This window comes from Calypte anna, chromosome 1 (assembly GCF_003957555.1).
Source record: "Calypte anna isolate BGI_N300 chromosome 1, bCalAnn1_v1.p, whole genome shotgun sequence".
In the NCBI taxonomy this organism is placed as follows: Eukaryota; Metazoa; Chordata; class Aves; order Apodiformes; family Trochilidae; genus Calypte; species Calypte anna.
Genome location: NC_044244.1, coordinates 54,425,226 through 54,446,318, shown reverse-complemented (window position 1 = coordinate 54,446,318; position 21,093 = coordinate 54,425,226). Strand labels below are relative to the sequence as shown.

The following is a 21,093-nucleotide window of genomic DNA, read 5'->3' as shown; positions in this document are numbered from 1 at the left end:
CAGGCCCCTGGCCCTTCACTTCTCTGTTTGCCATTCCCTTGAAGAAACTTTAGCAGAAACTCATGTAGAAAGGAAACAAATTAGGGCAGGATTGGGGAAAAAAAAAAAAAAAAAAAAAGCTGATCAAGACTGAAACAATCTACAACAGTCTTTAATCATTCTTGCATTCAGTCCAGGATTCACTAATTAATGAGTGCTCTAGGCCCTGGCAGCACATTTCTTACTGGAAAGAATGACTGTGAATGCAAAAAGGGCCAGGGAGTAGTTTAGTCTCTGAGAAGCTCCCCACCCTGGTCTGCTCAGATTGACTTTGACTTTCTGGCAGCTGCCTGCATGCCAAATGTTTTCCCAATATCTGTCAGCATCCTGCCTGCACGTTGGCTGGGAGCCAGCTGCTGGGGAGGTGAAGGGGGAGATTATTCATCTGGGAGATCAGTAAGCCCTGAAGGGAGAAGCAGGCCTCTGAGCAGCTGTTTAGCAGCAGGAGCTGAGATGGAAGCAACTGAGAATAAATACATAAAGAAGCACATCCCAACTCCTCTTTTTTAGTTTCTGCTCAAAAAGGAAAAAAAAAAAATTAAAAAAAAAAAAAAAAAAGATAGGTGAAGAAGATGGAGATGGAGATGTTAGGTGTTGGGAATTTATTCTCCAATTCCCCCCATTCCCCAATAATTTCTTGGTCTCTAAAGGTTTATTGGAAGTATTAAATTGCTTCGTGTGTGACTACAGCTTGCCAGGGTCCAGCCTATTTTCACCTTGTCCCAGCACATTGTCCCTTCAGGGTACTTCAGTGAGGAAAGTGGTCATTTGGCACGCTGGCATTTTGCTTCAAGTACACTTTCAAAATCTTACAAGCTGTTACACACACTTCTCCATTACCTTTACAGATTGCCATGCCATGAATGCAAATATATATTGCCCAAATGTTGCTCGGTGTTAAATATATAGCACATATTGTACTATACTGTGTGGCACATCCTGTGAATTCTGGGAGAACCACACGCTCAACATGTTTTTCCATCTGGCTTCTAGAAACCTAAACTCACCCAGTCAGTTTCTCCCATTTTTTTCCTCCCATCTGCATTTTTGCAGAAATTTTCAGAATTTCAGTTTGGAAGCAAGAAAAAAAAAAAGAAGAAAAAGAAAAAGACATCCTAAAAAAAGACCCCCCCATTAGATCAAAAGTTAAATTAAAAAAGACATGAGGTCCTCTTTGACAAAAGCTTTCTAATAGACAAGAAGCTGGAATGTGACCGACTGCCTACCAACACATCCCACCCAACCAGCATGTCCCACATCAGTGGCCAGGGACAGCAGCTACTCCCATGACTTCCCTTGAAATGTTCCCTGTAGAAGCCCCTGCCAGAAGCCACCAGCTCTTGTCCTCTATAGACAAGAATCATAGTATCATAGAATCATAGAACATTTTGGGTTGGAAGGGACCTTAAAGATCACCTAGTTCCAGCCCCCCTGCATGGGCAGGGACACCTCCCACCAGACCAGGTTGCTCCAAGCTCCATCCAACGTGGCCTTGAACACTTCCAGGGAGGGGTCATCCACAGTTTTCCTGGACAACCTGTGCCAGTGTCTCACCACCCTCAAATTAAAGAATTTCTTTCTAAGGTCTGACATAAATCTCTCCTCTTCAAGTTTTAAACCTTTTCTTCAAGTTTTAAACCATTTTAAAATGGTTTAATATTTTAAAAGAGAAGATTAATCTCCTAGCAATGTGCGGCTACTGTGTGGTGAGAAACCATGGCCTCTGCAGGTGTGAAAACCCAAATGCCTTTTGTAGGAAGTAACTTGTCAGTGGCCCTGCAAGGTCAGTGAACTCACTGGGATGAGGAAAGGTGTGGTGGAAAGGGGACAGTATCCTCACTGTGATCTTGCACCATGGAGCAGGCAGAGCTTTTCTAGTCAGAGTACATCTCCTGGGGTCTGCAAGGTCTGAAGAGTGAGAAAACGCTGCTGGGCTGGCTAGTTTCTTCCTAGCTCCCCTCATGTAAAAAAGATTTCCTTACTCATACTGTGATTGTGCTGCAGCTTGCAGTGCAAAAATCTGATTTGGGAAAGAAACACTTTCAGGTGCTGGTCTATTTGAGATGGTGATTGAGCAGGCTGCTGTCCTGTTGTCATAGTGCAAAGCATGGTATAATCATAGAATCATAGAATTTTCAGGGTTCGAAGGGACCTTTAAGATCATCTTGTTCCAACCTCCCTACCATGGGCAGGGACACCTCCCAGTAGATCAGGTTGCTGAGAGCCCCATCCAGCCTGGCCTTGAACACTTCCAGGGATAGGGCTTCCACTACCTCTCTGGGCAGACTGTTCCTGTGTCTCACCACCCTCATGGTGAAGAACTTCTTCCTAATATCTATTCTAAATCACTGAACCAGCTGATTTCCCCCCCAGCACCGGGGAAGTCACTGTTAATTAAAAGAATGCATGGGCTTATATGTGGTAATCAGAGCATTCAGTAGTCACAACAAAACTGCTCGTGACATGGGTGTATCAGCTAGGGTGAGAAGGGTAATATACACTTTATTATATACACTGGCCAAATTCAGGCCTGTAGGACTAAACACCACTCCGTGGCAGAGATCTTCCCCTGTAAAAGGCTTTGTCCATGGTGCTCAATTCCTCTTTGCTTTGCTGCCAGTTTTATCACCCCTTCCCACTTGCTTCATGCAGGGCCTTCCCTATTTCAGACCCTGGGCATATCCCAGTCCATCAGGTGTTGTCTGTGCTGTGGTATTACAGAGAGTCTGCATTCCACAATGTAAGTGATATGGTCACCACTGTGGTGGGCCCCATGCAGACACACCAAAAGGTGCTTTTTGCCTTGGATGATGAGCCCCAGTGGCAAAGAAGCCAGCTTCACAGGGAGACAGGAGATGAGAGAGGTCTGGTGCATGATTAATTGATATCCTTAAAAGTCTGAAATGCTCCTAAAGACATTAGTATTCCCTGCTTAAAAAAGCTGTCCAGGTTTTCAACATACCCCTGCCTTATTCCCACATCTACTGGAATTAATAGCTGAAGGCTTGTAGAGCCCATGAGGCAGACACAGGACTGCATTTAATCTAATGCAGAGGCTGAGATCATCGTTTGGGAGTCTAAGTGTTGTCAGAAGCAGAGACAGCCCAAATTCTCATTTATACTAAGACACTTTTATAATATCCTGAAAGTATAAATGCACCTCAGAGTGGGTGCAGTGCCAACACTGACGGCCTCTTTTACACTGTGGAAACATTGCTATGAAGGGCCCTTCAGAGAAATGAAGACAAGTGAAAATGAAAATCCCATTCCTTATGCCTATTCCCAGCTGGGGTGACACAGTCCAAGAGCTTTCTAAGGTAAATTAGGTTCCAGACAGTTCACCATGTGTGCGTAGACCTGTGCAAAAGGAAACTGTGGATGCTCTGGAAGGAAGATGAAGCATCCACCCAAGGGTTTTAAAAGCAGGCATCTTCCTACATTTGTTTTTTTCACGCTAATTTGTGGTCCAGCCATTGCACTCAGAAATGATTCCTTTTCTCTCTTGACAGGGTTTCTATATCTAAGATGGTGAGGGATACTTTGGGATGAATAAGTGACACCTCGTGCTTCCCATATTTAATTTTTTGCTGGAGGAACTCTGGCACCAATTGTACCTAAGGAAGTGCTGGTGTAACATGGACCAGCATGTAGGAGATCATTCCTCACCAGTCCTGGCTGAACCCACTGCTATCCAGTGCCCAGCTCACCCCCCTGCTCAGTCCTCAGACAGGACACATGTTATGGGGCACTGAAGTAGGAAAGTGCTTGCTAGGGACCACCTGAGACACTCCACAGCCAGTTCTTTTTCTTCTAACTCTGAAGAAAATATTCTGAATAGGCTGATGGAGCCATCATATATCACAGTGGAGTAGCAGAGAAAAAAACATGCGCTTTTTAAGGTTTGCTAGATGATAGTCTCTTGCCTGGTAGCACATTTCACTGAGACTATCAAAGCCCCATTCTACAGATGTGCAACCTTAGTAGCTAAAAAAGGAGGAGCTTGAGACCCAGATTGTAAAAGTAAACTCTATGAGCCACACTTGTTTGAAAAATCAGGCAAGCAAAGTAATGTCTGGCTTCTGTTACGTTGTTTGCTAACTGACTTGATTCAAGACATAGGGTAATATAGTCATAGAGTTCTGTATACTTCTAGTATCTCTCTCTTTAGTGGACAATAATGTTTCTAAAGTCCTTTTTTTCTTTTTAGAATCACAGCTCTTTCCTGGTGCAGTTCAAATCAACTGAAAAAGAGACCAAAAGAATGCAGTAAATCTAAGGTGTTAGAAAGGATGAAGGAATCAGGAAAGAAAGAAAGAGCTTTGATTCAAATATGCAATAAAGAAAGAACTAGGAGACCTTCTTCAAAATCACAGAATTTAATTGGCCAGTAGATTGCTAGATAGTTTCTCAATTAATGTAATTTGAAGTTGGAAAGAATAGCCTAGTGTTTACTTGATTATTATTGCTGTTGTTTTTATTTTTATTGCTGCTGTTGTTAAAAACATCTTTTTCAAATGCAGTGGTCTGTGGTATATTCTCTGTCTTTTGATTAAGGTGCCAGGGTCTGTTGCTTTTGCTTTGAAGAGGAGAGTCAAGAAGTCAGGGCTCCCACAGGGGACAATCTCAAATGTGTCTGTTAGCAAGATGCTGTCATATTTCCTTCCTAAAACTTGTCAGTGGGACTTCCAAGTATTCTTAATATTGAAAACCTGTGATGACCACCTAGAAACCTTCTGACTTGTGACTGAATATTTTGCTTAAAAATTAACAGAAGCCTAATAAGTGATGGAAAAAAATACCACAGGGTTGGGACACACCCAAAAAACCCCCCAAAAACATCACGGTTGGGACACAATGTGAGCAAAGGGTATTCCACATGGGATCTCCCTTTGACTGGGCACTGAGGTCTGTGGCCAGGGAGCAATCTGGAGAACTGGGGGAATAGGAAGTCAGCTGCACCCTTGTGGATGGTCTGAGGGACCTCCACACAGCTCAGTACCAGCATACTCCATAATTCATCTTCTAAGGTGAAGAAGAATTTTTATTTCTGTAACTTCTAAAGAAGTGGTAGGAGTGGTTGTAGAAGCTGGCTGGCCTGAGCCCTTAAACTTGCTGAGCTGGCCTGGACAGGGACTCATCAGCTAAGAATGTAAATAAATGGCTATTGCTTGTGAGGACTGTAACAAACCATGGACAACACATGCCATGCAAACTGGATATCCAGGTATGAATTTGCCAAATTCACCTCCCACTACACAAATGCATATATCCTTACAACAAGAAAAACTCTGAACTAATGTAATTCATAAAACCCTATGCATTTATACATATATATATATATATATATAACCATTCAAAAAGGCTCACTGTAATACCTGTGCATTTGCACAAGTACAATCATGAACACTATGCCCCAGACACTCTTGTGAAATAAATTTTGTCTTCAGTTTCATTTTAATACCTCAAGATCTTTCTACCAGACATATGAATGGCTCTGGGAGAAAAGGCCCAGGAAGGAAAATGAAGACATGATCAACCTAGGAAATGGTTCTTGGGAAACCTTCCAGCAGCTTGAGCAAGGGAACACAAGAGTGCATTAGCACAGTGTGCTGTCTGATGGATACTCCAGTGGCTTATTCATGGGACATACACTTTGTTTCAGTGGGAAACAGACATTTGTGTGATGAGAGACAGCAAATGGATATAACAGACTCAACCTTTAAAGTTTTTAGCAGGGGCTTGTGAAATTGTACCAAAGAATGAATGGAGACTTGTGGATGTACTAAGAGCTGTCAGGACCTGGAATTAATTGATGGACCACAGTCATAGCTAATTGACAGTGACAAGTGTTGCTTTGCACTATTTGGACTGAAAATGTCATCTTGAGAAATAAAAATGAGGCTAGCATGCTCAGAAATGCCATTTTTCAGCTGTTCTAATAATCCTTTTAAAAAATATACCTGCATGATACCTGCACGTGTCCCTATTTCTGAACTAGAAGCAAACAGATAAAAGTGTTGATTAAATGTGTAAAAAGGATTGAACTTGAAGATACCATAAATATCATAAATAGCATGAAGGTATTGTACAAGAAAAATTAGGGAGGCTAGAAAAATAGATTTGGAATTACAGTGAGATTTCAACAAGAACAAGAAAAAGATATTGTAACAGAGCTGAAACTTAGAGCTGGAAGCTGTAATAGTAGAAACTCATAAAGATCTAGGCTTGGGGATAACAGGGTGAAAGGTAATATCAGGGCTATGTAAATAGAGGCATTTTGCCATCATACAGAGATTTGACAATTTACATTGCTCTTTATACAGCACCAGTAAGAATGCATCTAACATAAACTCTGAATCGCAGGCACTCAGATGTCAAAAAGAAAGGGGAGCAACATTTTTGGGAAGAGGATTGGGTGCATGACAGGAAACGCATTGCTCAGGACAAGAGTCTGCTTGGAATGACCACAGTTTTGAATGCTAGGGACAGACATCCCCATCCAACAGAGATATGGTGTCCCTTCTGAGATACACCACAGGGCAAGGATGGAGCATTGAGAATTGCTGGTAAAAACAGTGATATTTCAGAAGCAAAATAGGCTCTGAGGATCAGGATCATGGAAAAGCTGTGTGACTTTGTGACATAGGTAGACTAGTCAATGTTAGATGCTGTTACAATGAAGGTTAGTGGACAAAGGAGGGGAAAATTAAGGGAAAGAATGATGTGCTGTCACTTTTATTGGGAGGTCTGAGACTAAAAAGGCCCCCAAATGGAGGCTCTGTGGTTGCATGAAGGGTCTTCACTGGAAACTGTGACTGTAAGCCACAATGTGCCACTCTACAAAACCACTTGAGCCAGGTCAGTGTTTCAACCATTTGCAGGAAGGCTTGAAGGCATCAGGACAACATTGCCCTAGTTCAGGTACCAGTCAGACCCTGAGGCCATCCTGCTTGCCTCAGCACTGCTCCAGAAAGCCCCGTTTTCAAGCCCAGCTGGTGCTCCTCACCTGACCACCTTGGTGCCATTCCTCATGACCTGCATGTCCACCATGCAGCCGCCCGTGACATAAGCAGCCAGGTTCAGCTCGGAGAACTCAGCCTGGAGCAGAACAAAAGGACAGAGTGTTACAGCAGAGACACAAACTCAGGGACACTCACAGACATGGAATTGTCTTTGTCTGGAATGTGCCTTTCCTTATTTTTCTTTTTTTTTTTTTTTTTTTTTTCCTTGAGGCAATGGGAGATCCAATTACAGCTGATTTGCCCTGGAGATACTGCAGAAGTATTTACAGCTTCCACACTTGGGGTGTACAAGTATAATGGATTAGGCTTATTGCAGTAATAAGTACTGAAGGAATTAAGAATGAGCAAGCTGAAAAACGCATACAGGAAAGAATAATAAGAATAACAATAAAAAGAGGTAAGGTAATTTGAATTCAAATTCCAAGTTTCCACTTGGAAACATCCATTTAAAATTAAGCCTGAGTTGGCTGTTGTGCTACTGGCCAACCATAACCCTGACACAAAAGATTTAAACCTTCCTAAACAGCTAAAAAGCCTCATTATGCTTCAGGAAGGTGATCAAGGGTAAAAAAACACCTGATGCAGTTTACATATTAAGATTTTAGCATTAAAGGGTCAGCAAAACTGGGTAATCTATTAACAGTATTCTCAATTATTAAAAAACATAAATGTTTTTAAAAAGGTTCAACTTGCAAGGCTGCAAAGGTTGTTGAGGAATATTTAAGCTACGGGGAACAAAAGGCAATGTGAATGGTGACAATTATGACTGCAAAGGGTGTAAGTGAAGGCTAAGACACAAATCAGAGAGATTAACTGGGTGAGAGGTGTGATCAGACCAGAGTGCCAGTGAGACTCAATGATCTCCAGCCACTGTGAGGAGGAAAATTATGTCAGAAGTAGCTGACCAGTTCTCATCTTAGGCTCCAAATCCTAATTTTGCTCTTTAGCAGCAAAGAGTAGCCTTTAAGCTATACTAGACTATTATTCAGCCATGCCAGACCTCCCTTTCCAGCACAATGCAAACATATTTGTATGGCTTCAGTATCCTATATTAAATCAGTGCCTGCATATATAAACAATTAGGCTTCAGTTTCTGAAAGTTTAGTCTTCTCCCTTTTAAAACTGTTCTTTTCCCCCACTTCCTGTTAATGCATTTCTTTCAGACTTAGTGATGGAGATGGGGCAGCAGTAAAATCATCTTCTAACTGGTGGCTGTCTTGTGTCAGAATATTCAGTGTTGCTAATGCTTCTGATTTTATTGCACTTTCTTCTGACCCATCTACCAGGCAGAACCAAAAGATGGTGCCATGAACAGTATGACACATTATAGAGAAGAAAAAAAAAACAACAACCTAAAAAAGTGCAGGTTTTATCCTCACAAATGCATGGAAAAAATTTCTAATGGAGAACTAGTGCACCTGTAGAGGCTCAGAGGCCAGAAGACAAATGAAAAAGTCTCTTCCAGCTTTATTTTTTCTGAAATCCACATAATTTTAAAGCAACGACCATGGACTGGTGACCTGATGATGTAATGAGATTTCACGTCTGCGGCTCTGTGTAAACTTTTCAAAGCAACACTTTTACATGGTCTTACATCATTCTAGCTCCCAGTTACAATGAAAGGAGGGTGAAGATTCTTGTTGCCAAGAAATAAATCCTACTTCACACTCACACACACACACACACACACACACACACAGAGGGAATGGCAGTGGTTCAGATGACAGGCTAGACACTGCTGCCTTGGCCACAGCCATGCTTCTTCCATGGTCATATGGAATGAGAAATATGACAATATGTACCTCTTAAAGGCATCAGCCTTTTATACATTAAATAAAAATCTCAATAGATGTAGGGAAAGGAGAGTCTACCCTGAACAAATCTGGCAATACCAGGTGCATTATTGAGCTCCTCATTGGGTCAAGTCCACTGGGACCCAGCATGCCTGCTTACTAGTTTACATGGGGGCTAGAGAGAACCTAAAGACTGGGGACATTAAAGGATGGCTTCCCCACCTCTGGAATTGTCTGAGCCTCAGAGATGTCCCACTCTGAAAGTAGAGTGTTACTGACCTGGACCTTCAGCTTCTGCACCTGAGGGATGCAAGTGAGAGCCTGAGCAAGAGAGGGAAGTTTTAGGTCTGTGTTTTTATGTTTCTTATGCTTTTCTTTTGTTACTTTTTTCCCTGAATGGTTTTGTGCTAAAGAGCTTAATATTTTGCTTTGCTAGGGGTGAAATTGGGCAACCTTCATTTGATGGCTGGTACTTACAATCTAAGTAAGCTTGTGTGACAGGCATTGCCTGAGGCAGTCAGACCAAACAAAGCTGTATTCAGGCCCCGACATCCCAACAGGCCTGAGAATCCCTGGAGCTGGTGAGTACTTCATACTGAACTGCCAGGACCAATTTCAGGCTTGCTGATGTCAAGAGCCAGAAGAAAGGGAGAAATCCCCTTTGGCAGCCATTGTCCAGGACATCCCTACAAGGAGAGGGGAATAAAGGGAATGCCTGGGGGACTCAGCAAGCCCAGAGCAGCACCCAGCCAGCAAAACACCCAACTGTACAATCACACACAATCTTAACTGACTAGGTTAAGAACCTTTGCTGCTTTCATGTAGCTGCTTTATCCCACCCGACAGGCCACTGCTAGCTGGTGTTTGGAAGAAACTTCAGTCAGCAGAAATTGTTTCCTGTTGATTTTCCAGTGCTCCCTGTATTTTTAACTTTGTGGGTTTTGTAGCCCGATGACTTTCCTTGGCTGGGATTTCAAGTCTGAGATCATCTCCAGCCTGAGTTTACCTTGCAGACAAAGAGGTCTTTGAAAGCAGCCCATGCAGACAGAGTGACAGGTACCTATGCATAAAACAGGAGAGCAGAGTCCTTTGCATTAGGACTCACTGAATATAAGAAGGTATTACATTAGCCTGGTGGTGTTTTATACTTGCATTGCAATGGTGCCAGGGACTGCAAAAACATTTAGGGTGAGAGCAAACCACGTGTTACAAACGTGACACAATCCTTCTTGAAGAATAACCTCATACAGACTGTGGGAGTAGAAATATTTTGTACCTCTGAGAGGCCCAAATCTGGGAGGATGCCACAGATACTTTAAGGATAGTTCCATTAAAAATGCGTATTTCAGGTATTCAGGTCCAGAAATCTCTCCAGATCATTTGGACTGAATTATAAGGTATTCTCAGTTTCTCCTATCAATGTTGAAATGCTGGAGATCTTCTGGGTGAGCTATTTTAGAATTTCTGGTTTTGCTTGCTAAAGGAGGATTTTTTCATTTAAAATTACATGACAGTAGAAATGTCTGGCTCAATAGCCAATGCTTCATTAGAGGTACATGTTCTAGGTGGATTTTGAGCATTTTTCATTAAACAACAGAAAGTTAGGTTGAAAGAACTTAAAGACATGTCATAGTCTGTTTTTCTTGCCTGAGGCCAGATGAATTTTACCTTTCCCATTGTGTGAAGATACTAAATAACCTTCTTTTGTCTTACACAGATCAGGAACCTCCTAAGGCAATCCATGCCTTAACCACTGTGGAAAGTTTTCCCAATGTCCACCTCAAATCTCTCCTCTTACTTTTCAAGCATGTATTTTTTTGTCTATTACTTCCTTCTGGAGAGCCTGAAGGCTTACCCCTGGAAGACTTACTCTTCTTTCTTTCTTCTTTCCATAGACAAAACCAACCCCATTCTTGCAAGATTTTCCTGTAGGTGATGTCTTTAGCAGCACGATGGTCAAAGCTGTTGCTGTCACTGGGATCTTCTCTGCCAGGTCAGCAATTTTCTTGAGTTGTGGTGGTTCAAACTCGCTATGATCCTTCAGCAGAGACCTGACCATCATTGAGTAGTCTGGAAGGATTAGGCCACTCATCTTTTGTATAATACTGTTGTTTGGATGTTCCAGTATGGGTTTGTCACACGTGTGCATCAGTGACTTTCTTTTTAACTCACATTCTAGTTGAGATCTGCTCTAACCCTTGCATTGCTTTGTCCAGGCTACTGACTTTTCTTCAGTTCCCCTCCTTGTGCATCTACCATTGATGGCTGCTACTCACAGGAGGAATCTGTCAATGTCTATAAAAACTTGAAAGGATAGAAGGTATAGAAAGCATAAAGATATAGAAGATGGAGCCCTGATTTTCTCAGTGGTGCTCAGGGAAAGGAAAAGGGGCAATGGGTACAGACTGAAATATGCTACATCCCATGAAAACATCAGGAAAAAAACCTTTTTACTGTAGTGGTGATCAAACACTGCAACAGGTCGCCCAGAGAGGCTGTGGAGTCTCCATCCCTTGAAATACTAAAACCGTGATTGACTGTGGTCTCAGCCTGCTTGAGGTGACCTTATCTGAGAAGGATATTAGCCTAGGAAAAATCTAGATGTGCTTTCCAGCTTTAACCATCCTGTCATAAGTTTGGTATCTGGTATCTGGCAGCTGTCTTTACTAAACTTCACCCTGCCTGTCAAGGGGGAAACCCAGAAAAGCATCTCAGTTTGTTCCTTGACAAAATGCTAAGAGACTGTTCATCTTCAGCATGACAAAGGAATGCAGGAATAGGGGGTGCAGGACAGGCTTTGGGGTTTGTATTTGGAGACACTGTGGGTGAGTTTTTTTAAAGCAAGCAGGTTAAGTGTGACCATGCAATGACAAGCACATTGGTATTTTTTGCAAGCTACTGAACTTACTAAGCTCTTATCTAAGCTCTTATCTGTCCATAACCTAACTTAAAGCTACTCAGGTTGGTTACTGCTTAAAATGAAGACACAAAGTTATATTATACTTTTACATGACTATTTGCACATAGACCCCTATTTGAATATCTTCTGCATATGCAGAATAGCAGAGGGGGTTTTAGAGATGCCAAGGAACCTTTGCACTTTCCCTAATGCAACATGTCATATGCTGACACACACACACAGCACTTATGCCAGTGCTGTGACTGGCATAAGTCACAGCACTGAGCTACCACTACAGGATATAGATTTCCATCAGGCTATGTGGAGTACCTCCATCAAGATCCCAAGCATAAGTTTGGTAGTTATTCTGACCAGCAACAGGTGTGAGGGAAAATGGGTTCAGCTTGTAGCACTGAACCCACAGATGGCTTGGAGGTTGTTTGGATCTCTCATTTTGCTGGACACCCTCAGCATCCATGTATCCCTTGGCTCTTCCCTACCCACCTACTGTGCTCTGACGAAGGGTCTCCATTTCCCCAGGCTGGGTCCTGAAACTCCTCATCAGTTATCACTATACATCTTGTTTTCTCCCCCTGTCCCTTGACACAAAATGCAGAGAGAAGAACAGGCTGGCCCATGTCACGGTTTAGGCACTTGGGATGAGGAATTACTAATGTCTAATCAAATCATATATATTCCTCAGTGGATTTTTATACTTTAGTTTTTGGTGGATCTTCTAATACATAAAAGGAAAGAAAGACTTTGGCAGACACTAGGCTGCATTCCTGTAGCAGCATATTTCATGACAACCGTCACAAACATTTCAGGGAGGAGAAAAGCATGAATGAATGAGAAGAGGGGTGAGGCTGGGGCTATGCATGCTTGGTGCACACATGCATGCAGAATTAGAGATTGCATACCCTGATACCCTGTGTTCCTTTGCTGAGACATTGTCCTTTGGGAAGGCACCTTGCTCCCCATCTGCCCCCAGTATCAGGATTGCTTGCTGGGAGGAAAGGGCAGAGAGGGCCTAGCTGGGAAGAGGATGCTGCTGTGCAGCTCCAAGGGGAGCTCCCACAATTGCTCTTCACAAGTTCTGAATCTAGGATGTACGCTCCTGGCCTACAGAGAGCACTGATACTGAAGGTCCAAATGCCTTGATGGGTTCGAATGCCTTTTGTTGCGTTATCTCTGATGGCATTTGGAATGGTACCTTAAAGTTTCTTTTCAGAAGCTCTGTGGCTGCCTGAAAATTTGAGCTCTAAACCCTTTGATCCCAGGAAACAGCTCAAAAAACATGAACTCAATAAGCCTCCAAAAGCCAAAGGAAAACAAAAAAAGAAAAAGAAAAAAAATCAAAGAAATAAAAAAAATATCAAAGATATTATTTATTTAGGAAATAAATTATTTTTGAGTCATTCTTGCTGTTTCTCTGGTTCTGTTTATTCATGGTTTCTGAGTGCTTGCATGTGGCAAAGCCATGAGAACTGCTGCTGTTGTTCTTGAACTGCTCTCTGGCTTTCAGCCGGAAAAAAAAAAAAAAAAATCCCTAAACATATAATGAATAAAAATTACACAGTTATTTGAGGAGAGGCTAATTTTCCTCTCATCACATGTGGGCCTATCAGCCACTACCTTTTGAAAGGACCACTTTATGCGGCACATGAAAATATCACTTTAGGTCAGGAAGTACAATGGAGCTGGAATTCATGATTTGTGTTACAATTATCTTCTGTGAGCGCCAAGTACAACTTTTTTCCTGACAGTACTGCCAATGGAGTCATAATCTATACCACAAGACTTTTCCAGAAGCATGTACATAGGAGTTCACTGAATAATCATTCCCTGAAAATAAAGCAGGCAGCAGGAACAAGTGAATGAGCTGTGCGAGAAGAATGCGTGTCAGACGGGCAGACAGACCCACCTTGTCACAGCAGGAAATGGTGGGAAGGAGACTGGGGGACAAGCAACAAGAATAAAAAAATTCAGGTTAACCTTTTGGCCTCATCACCTCTCCTTCACCTTTTTCACCCCTCTCCACCATCAATTAGCTAATGCCAGAAAAGATGGATATATTGAAATGCCTCTAGGAAGTACCTGGAGGAACAGTACTCTGAAAGTGGCAGTCTCTAAAATTTCTGCTTGCTCTTGCCTGATGGGTCTGTGCTCTCCTCTCTCCCTTCTGTGCTCTCATCAGTCAACACAGGGCACAGGACTGGAAAAGACCACCAGAGCCAGAGTCTAACCCCTTGCTACTACAGTCACCATGTCCCCAAATCCTTTCTTAAAGCAGTTCATTTGTTGAAAGCAGACATGGCTCCTTTAGCCTCTCTTTTAGGAGGATAAACAAACGCATCTCTTTCAGCTTCCTCTCATCAGCCAGGTCTCCATGGTCATCCCAATGACCCTGCTCCTCACAGCTCCTGCTTTGTGGACATCTCTCTCCCATACAGGTGCCAAGTATGCCACTCATCTGGTCACCACCCACAGTGTCACAGTGTGCCTGATGGTTCTGTGGTTGCCTGGGTCCCAGCTCCTGCTCTCCTGCCCTCTACCCAGTACCTCAGTGTGCTGGGGATGCATGGCCATGTAGAGGGGTGCCCTTTGTGCATGGGATATGCTTAATGCCTAAGGAGACCCCCACCTGGGGCATGTTATGATCCATTTGGTAGACCCCAGAGTCATATGAAATCCTTAGAGTGTGAAAGGATTAGTTTTCTCTGGGACTGGGAAGAGAGGATGGGAAAGGTGGTGCTGAATTACTGCCAATTGCCTCTAGTGATGGAAAAACTTTGACAGAGTGTAAGCCTGTGGTACAATTTTTCCTCTTTATGTTTCTACTCTTTTTCCTAATGCCTCCTGTCCTCTGGCCAGTGAAGACTGAGAAGATAAAAGCAAAATTATTTTGGGGAGAGATGAAAAGCAATGTGGTCAACTCCTGTGGCACTTAAAGATTCTTTAAGGAACCACGTATTCAAACATAATTTTAATTTCTAAAAGACTTTCTCTAACATTTGTATTTCCAGAGAAGAGAACAGGAGATGTATACATTGCAGTTCTTGAAGATAAAGATCACAAGTCAAGTGAAGCAAGAACATGGCTCAAAATCTAAAAACCTTATTTTTTGCACAAAATAGTGGTAGTATTTTTAGACCCAGACACTCTTGAAAGCTTAGGGGTTTACCCACACTGAGTAAAACTTAATCCATCAGGGTTTTAATGGGAATAGGTCAAATAGATTTTCAGCTTTTGATTGGTGTTTCCTTCAGCCTTATGAATGACTATCACTGCTACTGAAGCACTTGTAGTGGAAAAAAATCTGAACAACCCCAATATAATACAAGCTGCCTTAAAAAAAAAAAGAAAAAAAAAAGGGTGGGGCCCTGAGCCAGGAGAGCATTTCCACTTGCTCCCCATGGCACCCATCACTCTTTCAACCCTGTGCCTCTCCTCCTGCAGCCAGCAGGGAGGAAGCAGTGGTGTTGCACGTTGGATTTCACTCAAGGATGAACAATAATAAATCCCAGAGCCTCCAAAGCATATTAATAAATATGTTTGCTGTGTTATGCTGAAGATTAGAAGAGAAGGGACAAAGGTGAAAACAAAGTCAGGCCTTGTGTTCGTTTTAATGAATGACAAGAGACTGCAGATACTGAAGAGGAGGTGCCCACCACAGTGTCCTTGAGAGCTCTCCTATTGCCTAGCACCAGGCAGTGCCCACAGTGTCTCTTGACTCCAGCTAGCAGTAATGAATATTGCTGAAGAAAAAGGGCTGAGGGGTGGCATCGAGGTCATGCAATTAATTTCTGTGCTAAAGAAGAGGAAAACCTTCTTTAAGAGCTCATGAAACCTATTTTCGTACAAGGCAAGGCTTAATAGAAGCAGCTCCCTGAGAAGCAGGGTGGGATTTAAGCACTCTCTTCCCTGCAGATTTCCAGTGTTTAGCATGAACTGAATTCACCTCTTGCAGAAACTCTGTATCTTGAAACTTCTGCCTGTTTCTCCAATTGGGCTGACATCAGAAAATGCCTTCCACAGTGCTGGGTGTGAGGGATAGACAGAGCAAGACAGCAGGATTACATATGTCTTGCATTCCTCTGACAACAGCCAAAGCGGGGAGGCAGCTCAGAGAGCTGGTAGGGGTGTAAAACCAGATTAGATAAGTGACATCCTGCTGCTGAGAGAGGGAGAAAGAGCACTGGTTTCAGCACTCCTTCTCCATTACAAATAAATGATGTCATGAGTTCTGAAAAAATGATCACCTGCTCTGCTTCCCCCCAAAGATTGCTGAAATGGCTTGCTAAGAAAGAATTAAGATGTAATAGAGATGGGGATGAAAGAAGAAGAGAAAGCAATGAGACAACCTTTTCCTTTGGTTTAAACCATCTACAGAGCATCCTGGAAGAATGGCAAAAAAAATTAGCAGTGTCAGAAAAAATCATGCAGTTGCTTCTTCCTATTGTGGTTTTTCAAGTGTATTAAACATTTGGATATTTCCTTTTGCTGCTTTCTGCCATTGAAACCTTTTTGTTATTTAACTTTTCAGATCAGAAGTATATTTGACTCATATTTCTGGCTGAAGCAACAATGTGTAGGGATCTGAAGCAGGATCAAATGGAAAACTGAAAAACTGAATGAACTTACTGAACACACCAAATGGCTCAAGAGGTGCCCAAGAGTCAAACCTTGAATATTTTGCAGATGTTATTCAGAAGTGAGGAACCAGAGGAGGGTTTACGTGGCGTGGTACAACTGAGGTTTGGTTTCCCCACTCTGAGGAGCAGGGAGGGGCAGAGGGGACCTCGTTCATTGCTCTTCAACTCTCTGTCCCACTGTGCACTTCATTCCCCTGTGCAATGATGCAGTCACTATGCTGAATATTTCAAGTGGCTTGGCAATGGTCCTCTCCAACAAAGTCACACTAAGTAGCCTTTTGCTTGGTGCAATTTGATGCCTTTTCTCATCAGTGGATATTCAGAATATGTATCAAGAGACAGTCTGGGAGAGTCCCACTGAAAGAGTTCATGGGGATAAGGTCCCTGGTGACAGTGAAAAGGGTCAATCTTGGGTTTAATCAATCTGGGATCAAGATTCCACTTCTTCCTCTATCCAATCTTCAGCTTTTTGAGATAGTTTCTTTATAAAGACCTCAAGTGAAATAACCTTGGGGAAGAAGAACTGTGAGGTGAAAGGCAGAGGCTGGAGGTTAAGAAAAGAATCAATAGGTCATTTTGAAGAGTGCCCGGTTTAGCTTTGAAGCTAATCCTCTTTTGAATGGTGGGATGGGCTGAAGCAGAGGTTTGAATGGTAATTTTTATTTGACTCCTCACTTCTATGTGAAATATGTGATTTTTTTTTTCTTTTTCCTATTCCCTGAGGCAGCCATTAAAATAAAGACTTTGATAGGAAAGTGTAAGTGGGAATTGTTCTAGTTAATACCAGCCAGTACTAACAAATGTGTTATTAATAGAAAGAGGAAAATGTTCATAGGGTAACAGTTGCAAAAATAATGACCTGCTAACTTTTCTGTCCCAAACACAGCCTTTGACCAGAACATATGGGCTCACATATAGTCCTAGGCAACTGGACAGCACTCTTTTAAAAAGCAAAGGAACACCTTGCTAAGGGCAATGGGTCCTGAGAAAGTTTTCAAACACTACACTGGTGCTTCCATATATACTCACATCCATGCACACACACACACAGTGCAGAATCACCAGCTATGTAAAGACAAAAAATATAAGGTAATTCAAACAAGGGTCAACAGCTTTTTTCATCCATCCATGGAATTTTATTGCACTAATGAGTATAAAACAAGCATATGACTCCTTCATGATCACCAGCCACTGTCTACATCTCTCTCTTCTTATGTCTGCTTTCAAGTTAGGCACCTGCAGAGGATTATTAATAATTGTTTCTCATTGACAATAGCATCCAAAGTCTCAGTCAGTACTGGGACTTTATTTTGGCAGACACTGCACCAACACAGAGAGGAGGGGACAGCCCCCAGTGTGAAGAATTTTTCACTGAAACACACGACTGCTGCCAAAGCTAACACAGGAGCAGGGGGTTTGTTAATTGCCCTGCAGAGCAGATCAGAAAACAGGCCATGAGCCTCCTTACTGTTCCTATGGACTTTTAACAGACAAGAATATATTGCCACATATAGTTATTTTCAACACTTAAAACCAAAGGTTTCAGACTCATATAGTACATGTGAAACACAACTTCACCAGTAGGTACAGTGGCATACCAACTTCTGCACCTTTTCAAGCACCGTTATGGAGCTGTGGGGTTGTCTTCCAATAGAACAAATTATAGTCCCATCCCCAAAACAGAAAATATCATTTTAAGGTGAAATAGGGACTAATTCTGCCAAGGTAGGGGGGGGGGGGAAGGGGTGCCTCAATAAGATATTTTCATTTATGGCTCCCATAATTCTATAAAATGGATTGGTCTAAAAAATTCTCATTGCCTCCTTTCCTCTCTATAGGAATATCCATGGATTATCTGTCATTAAGACCTCAGATTTGTCCATACACATTTATTAGACCCAAATTCAGTTGTCACTGACCTGTTCCACTCGAATATCAAATTCTCCATTCACCCTCTTCCCCTGGAAATACTTGGCCCTGCAGAAGAAATGATACAGACATGGTTAAAGAAGATTTCACCGCATACTGTTTTGCTCTGCATTTCCCCTTTTGCTAAAGAATTTATATCCGGGTCACAATATGTTTTCCTAATTCTTCTCTTCTTTCAGCCTCCTGTTCTCCAGGAGAAACCTGCCAAACCAGATGAAAACCACATTGGAAAATTCCTTCAAGGCTTATGACTTTTTAATTTTATTTTCAAACTGAAATCCAAATGCTCTCCTAATCTTTTCCAGAGCAAAAACTCTAATCAATTATTCCTTGCTATTTCTTGTTTAATAGCCACTCTTTATTCTGCTAAAGAAAGAGAACAAGATAGGGCACTGCCTCAGAAACTTTATCTGATATTGAGCAAGGATCTTTATCATCACAGCTGAAGTACTTGACTTGCTCTCTTGCTATAGACTTGTTTTACTTTGTTGCAGCCTGTTTGTTTCTGCTACTGATGTAGAGAAACAGAGGAAATGGCCCAGAGACTGGAGGAAATGGCCTAAATTTACACCAGGGAAGGTTTAGACTAGATGTGAGGAAGACTTTCTTTACTGAGACCATAGTTAGGCCTTGAAATAGGCTGTCCAAAGAAGTGGTCGAATCACCATCTCTAGAAGTATTTAAAAACAGTAGAGATGAGGCACTTTCGAACATGCTCTAGTGGGTGATACAGATACTAATTTATATATTTTATCTGGGGGGGAATATGGTGATGCTGATGGTTGGACGTGCTGATTTTAGAGGTCGTTTCCAACTGTGAGAGTTCAGTGATTCTGTGAAGCTGTATCTGCTTCTACAGAGTCACTCATGAAGGATCTCTTCCCCTGAACCAAGAAACTCTTTGCTTTGGAGTTGAGCAGCATCCTGAGAAGGATTTACACCTTCCATCACCTCTGCTACTAGCTGCCTTTGCTATGCAAACAAAACTTCCAAAAGGATGGGTTGATTGTGAAGAGCATAAGAATGACAGAAATGCTGGAAAAGAAAACACAGGACAAGAGTGAGCAGTTCTAGCTTTCTTTCTTCATATCTGTGTATAGTGCCCCTTATATTGATATAAGTCAGGGAGAAAATAGCCAATACAATTTCCCATGTGAATTTTCTCCCTGATTCTTCTCCTTGCCAAACAAGCATGACAGAGGAAAACACAAATTTATTTCCTCAGACCTCCCCCCTAAAATTTCCATACGACCATGTAGGTTCCAAAACCCCCTTCAATTTGGAAAGCATTCAAAACACAGTTAAGCCCTGCAAGAGCTATTTCCAGAGTCAAAGTAACTCTATGCATTCTGTTTCCAATTGGCAAAGACAGGACAGAGGAAAGAAGTAAAGGAAAATGAGAAGAAGCCGGCTTTGCTCCCTATTTTATAGTATTAGCAAAAAAAAGAAGCTGGCTCACATTTTTACTATGTGTCTATATGTTCCAATAAAAAAGGGACAGACAGTAGAAAGGCAAGTTTCCCTATGGCTGAAATACTCCAGTTTCCAGTTGAATACTCCCTTCCCGCAACAATGTGAAATGTAAATAAAAAAGTTGTTTTGTTTTGTCATCCTGGCTCAAAACCCAGTCAAAAGTTTCCATTTCTATTAGAAAAAGACATTCAAAACCTCAGAAGTTTTCCACTTGACTTTAGTGAGAGTATCTGAAGGCCATATCACGCTTCCCTTCCCAGGTGGCATCCATCTTCATCTATCATCATGGTGTGAAGACCTCTACATAGATGTTAGTGAGAGACACTGTAGCAGCCAGGGGTGACCAAGACCAAGTGACTCAAACAACTTCTGTCCAGGATAAAATGTGGCCATTTTGTATTTATGAGCATTGGATATAAAACAGCAACTCAGAAGACAAGCTGAGACAACATGACTCTAACAATAAAGAGGAACACTAAATACACTTAATAATTCCATCGTATTTCTGGAGGCATGGCTCTAGAGGAGGGTCTGGCAACATTCCTTGCTCCTAAACATTGGAGATATTGCTGGAACCAGTGACTTCTCAAAAACTGGAACAACTTTAAGTGGAGCAGTCTGAAATTTCAAGCTCACTATTCATTGGTACAAGCTTGTTTTTATTCCCAGCATGCTCGTAACATATATTCCTTACCCACATTTTTGAAACGCTCTTCCTCCCTCTATGGCCTCTCCTCTTTCTTGACCAGCTGGTTACAAACTCCTTGGTGTTGCTTTGCTTCAGCTTGTAATGAAGTGTGATTAACCACACTTTTCACCCCAGTACAGAGGGAGCAATGAAGCTTCCGCTGCCTTTTTTGGGAAATGAGCCTTCACAGGGTTAAAGAAATCCTCTCGCCATCTCTACAGTGCTGGTCCTGCTCTTGGATAGTCACACAGATCAGTCCCATCCCACATCAGGAGTTCTTGGAGACAAGCAAAGGACCTTGACCTTATGCACAGTGGAGTCTCTCCTTCTTATCCCTCTTTCCACATAGGTTGTTCTACCCTGTGTCTCAGATAACTTTCTTTTAACAGCACAATATATCACTTTCTTTCAAAGCCAGCTCCTCAGGAGGGTTAACTTGCTCCGAGTGTCTCTGAAGAGTACAGGTGCTCAGCAATTTGCAGCCAAATATTTTGGTCAGCCCATCAATTTTGACACAGTCCAGTGTAAGAATGAAACAATTCTTACTGGATCATCTCTGAAATGGATGGACTGATGTTTTCAATTCACACCTGGG

At 42.2% G+C, this 21,093-nt stretch overlaps 1 protein-coding gene across 2 annotated transcripts in view; it reads right to left on the bottom strand.

Annotated features, from left to right (window-relative positions):
• The window catches only part of SYN3 (synapsin III), a 177,612-nt gene that overhangs the window by 145,807 nt on the left and 10,712 nt on the right, over positions 1 to 21,093 (bottom strand). Inside the window, exons 2-4 of one of the 2 annotated variants that reach the window (XM_008505115.2) lie at positions 18,328 to 18,385; positions 7,051 to 7,137; positions 4,762 to 4,769 (exon numbers count right to left, since the gene is read on the bottom strand). In XM_008505115.2, coding sequence (XP_008503337.2) covers positions 4,762 to 4,769; positions 7,051 to 7,137; positions 18,328 to 18,385 — 153 coding nt within the window. Of the gene's footprint in view, positions 1 to 4,761; positions 4,770 to 7,045; positions 7,138 to 18,327; positions 18,386 to 21,093 lie in introns of both variants that reach the window. The other variant, XM_008505123.2, reaches the window with a different exon arrangement.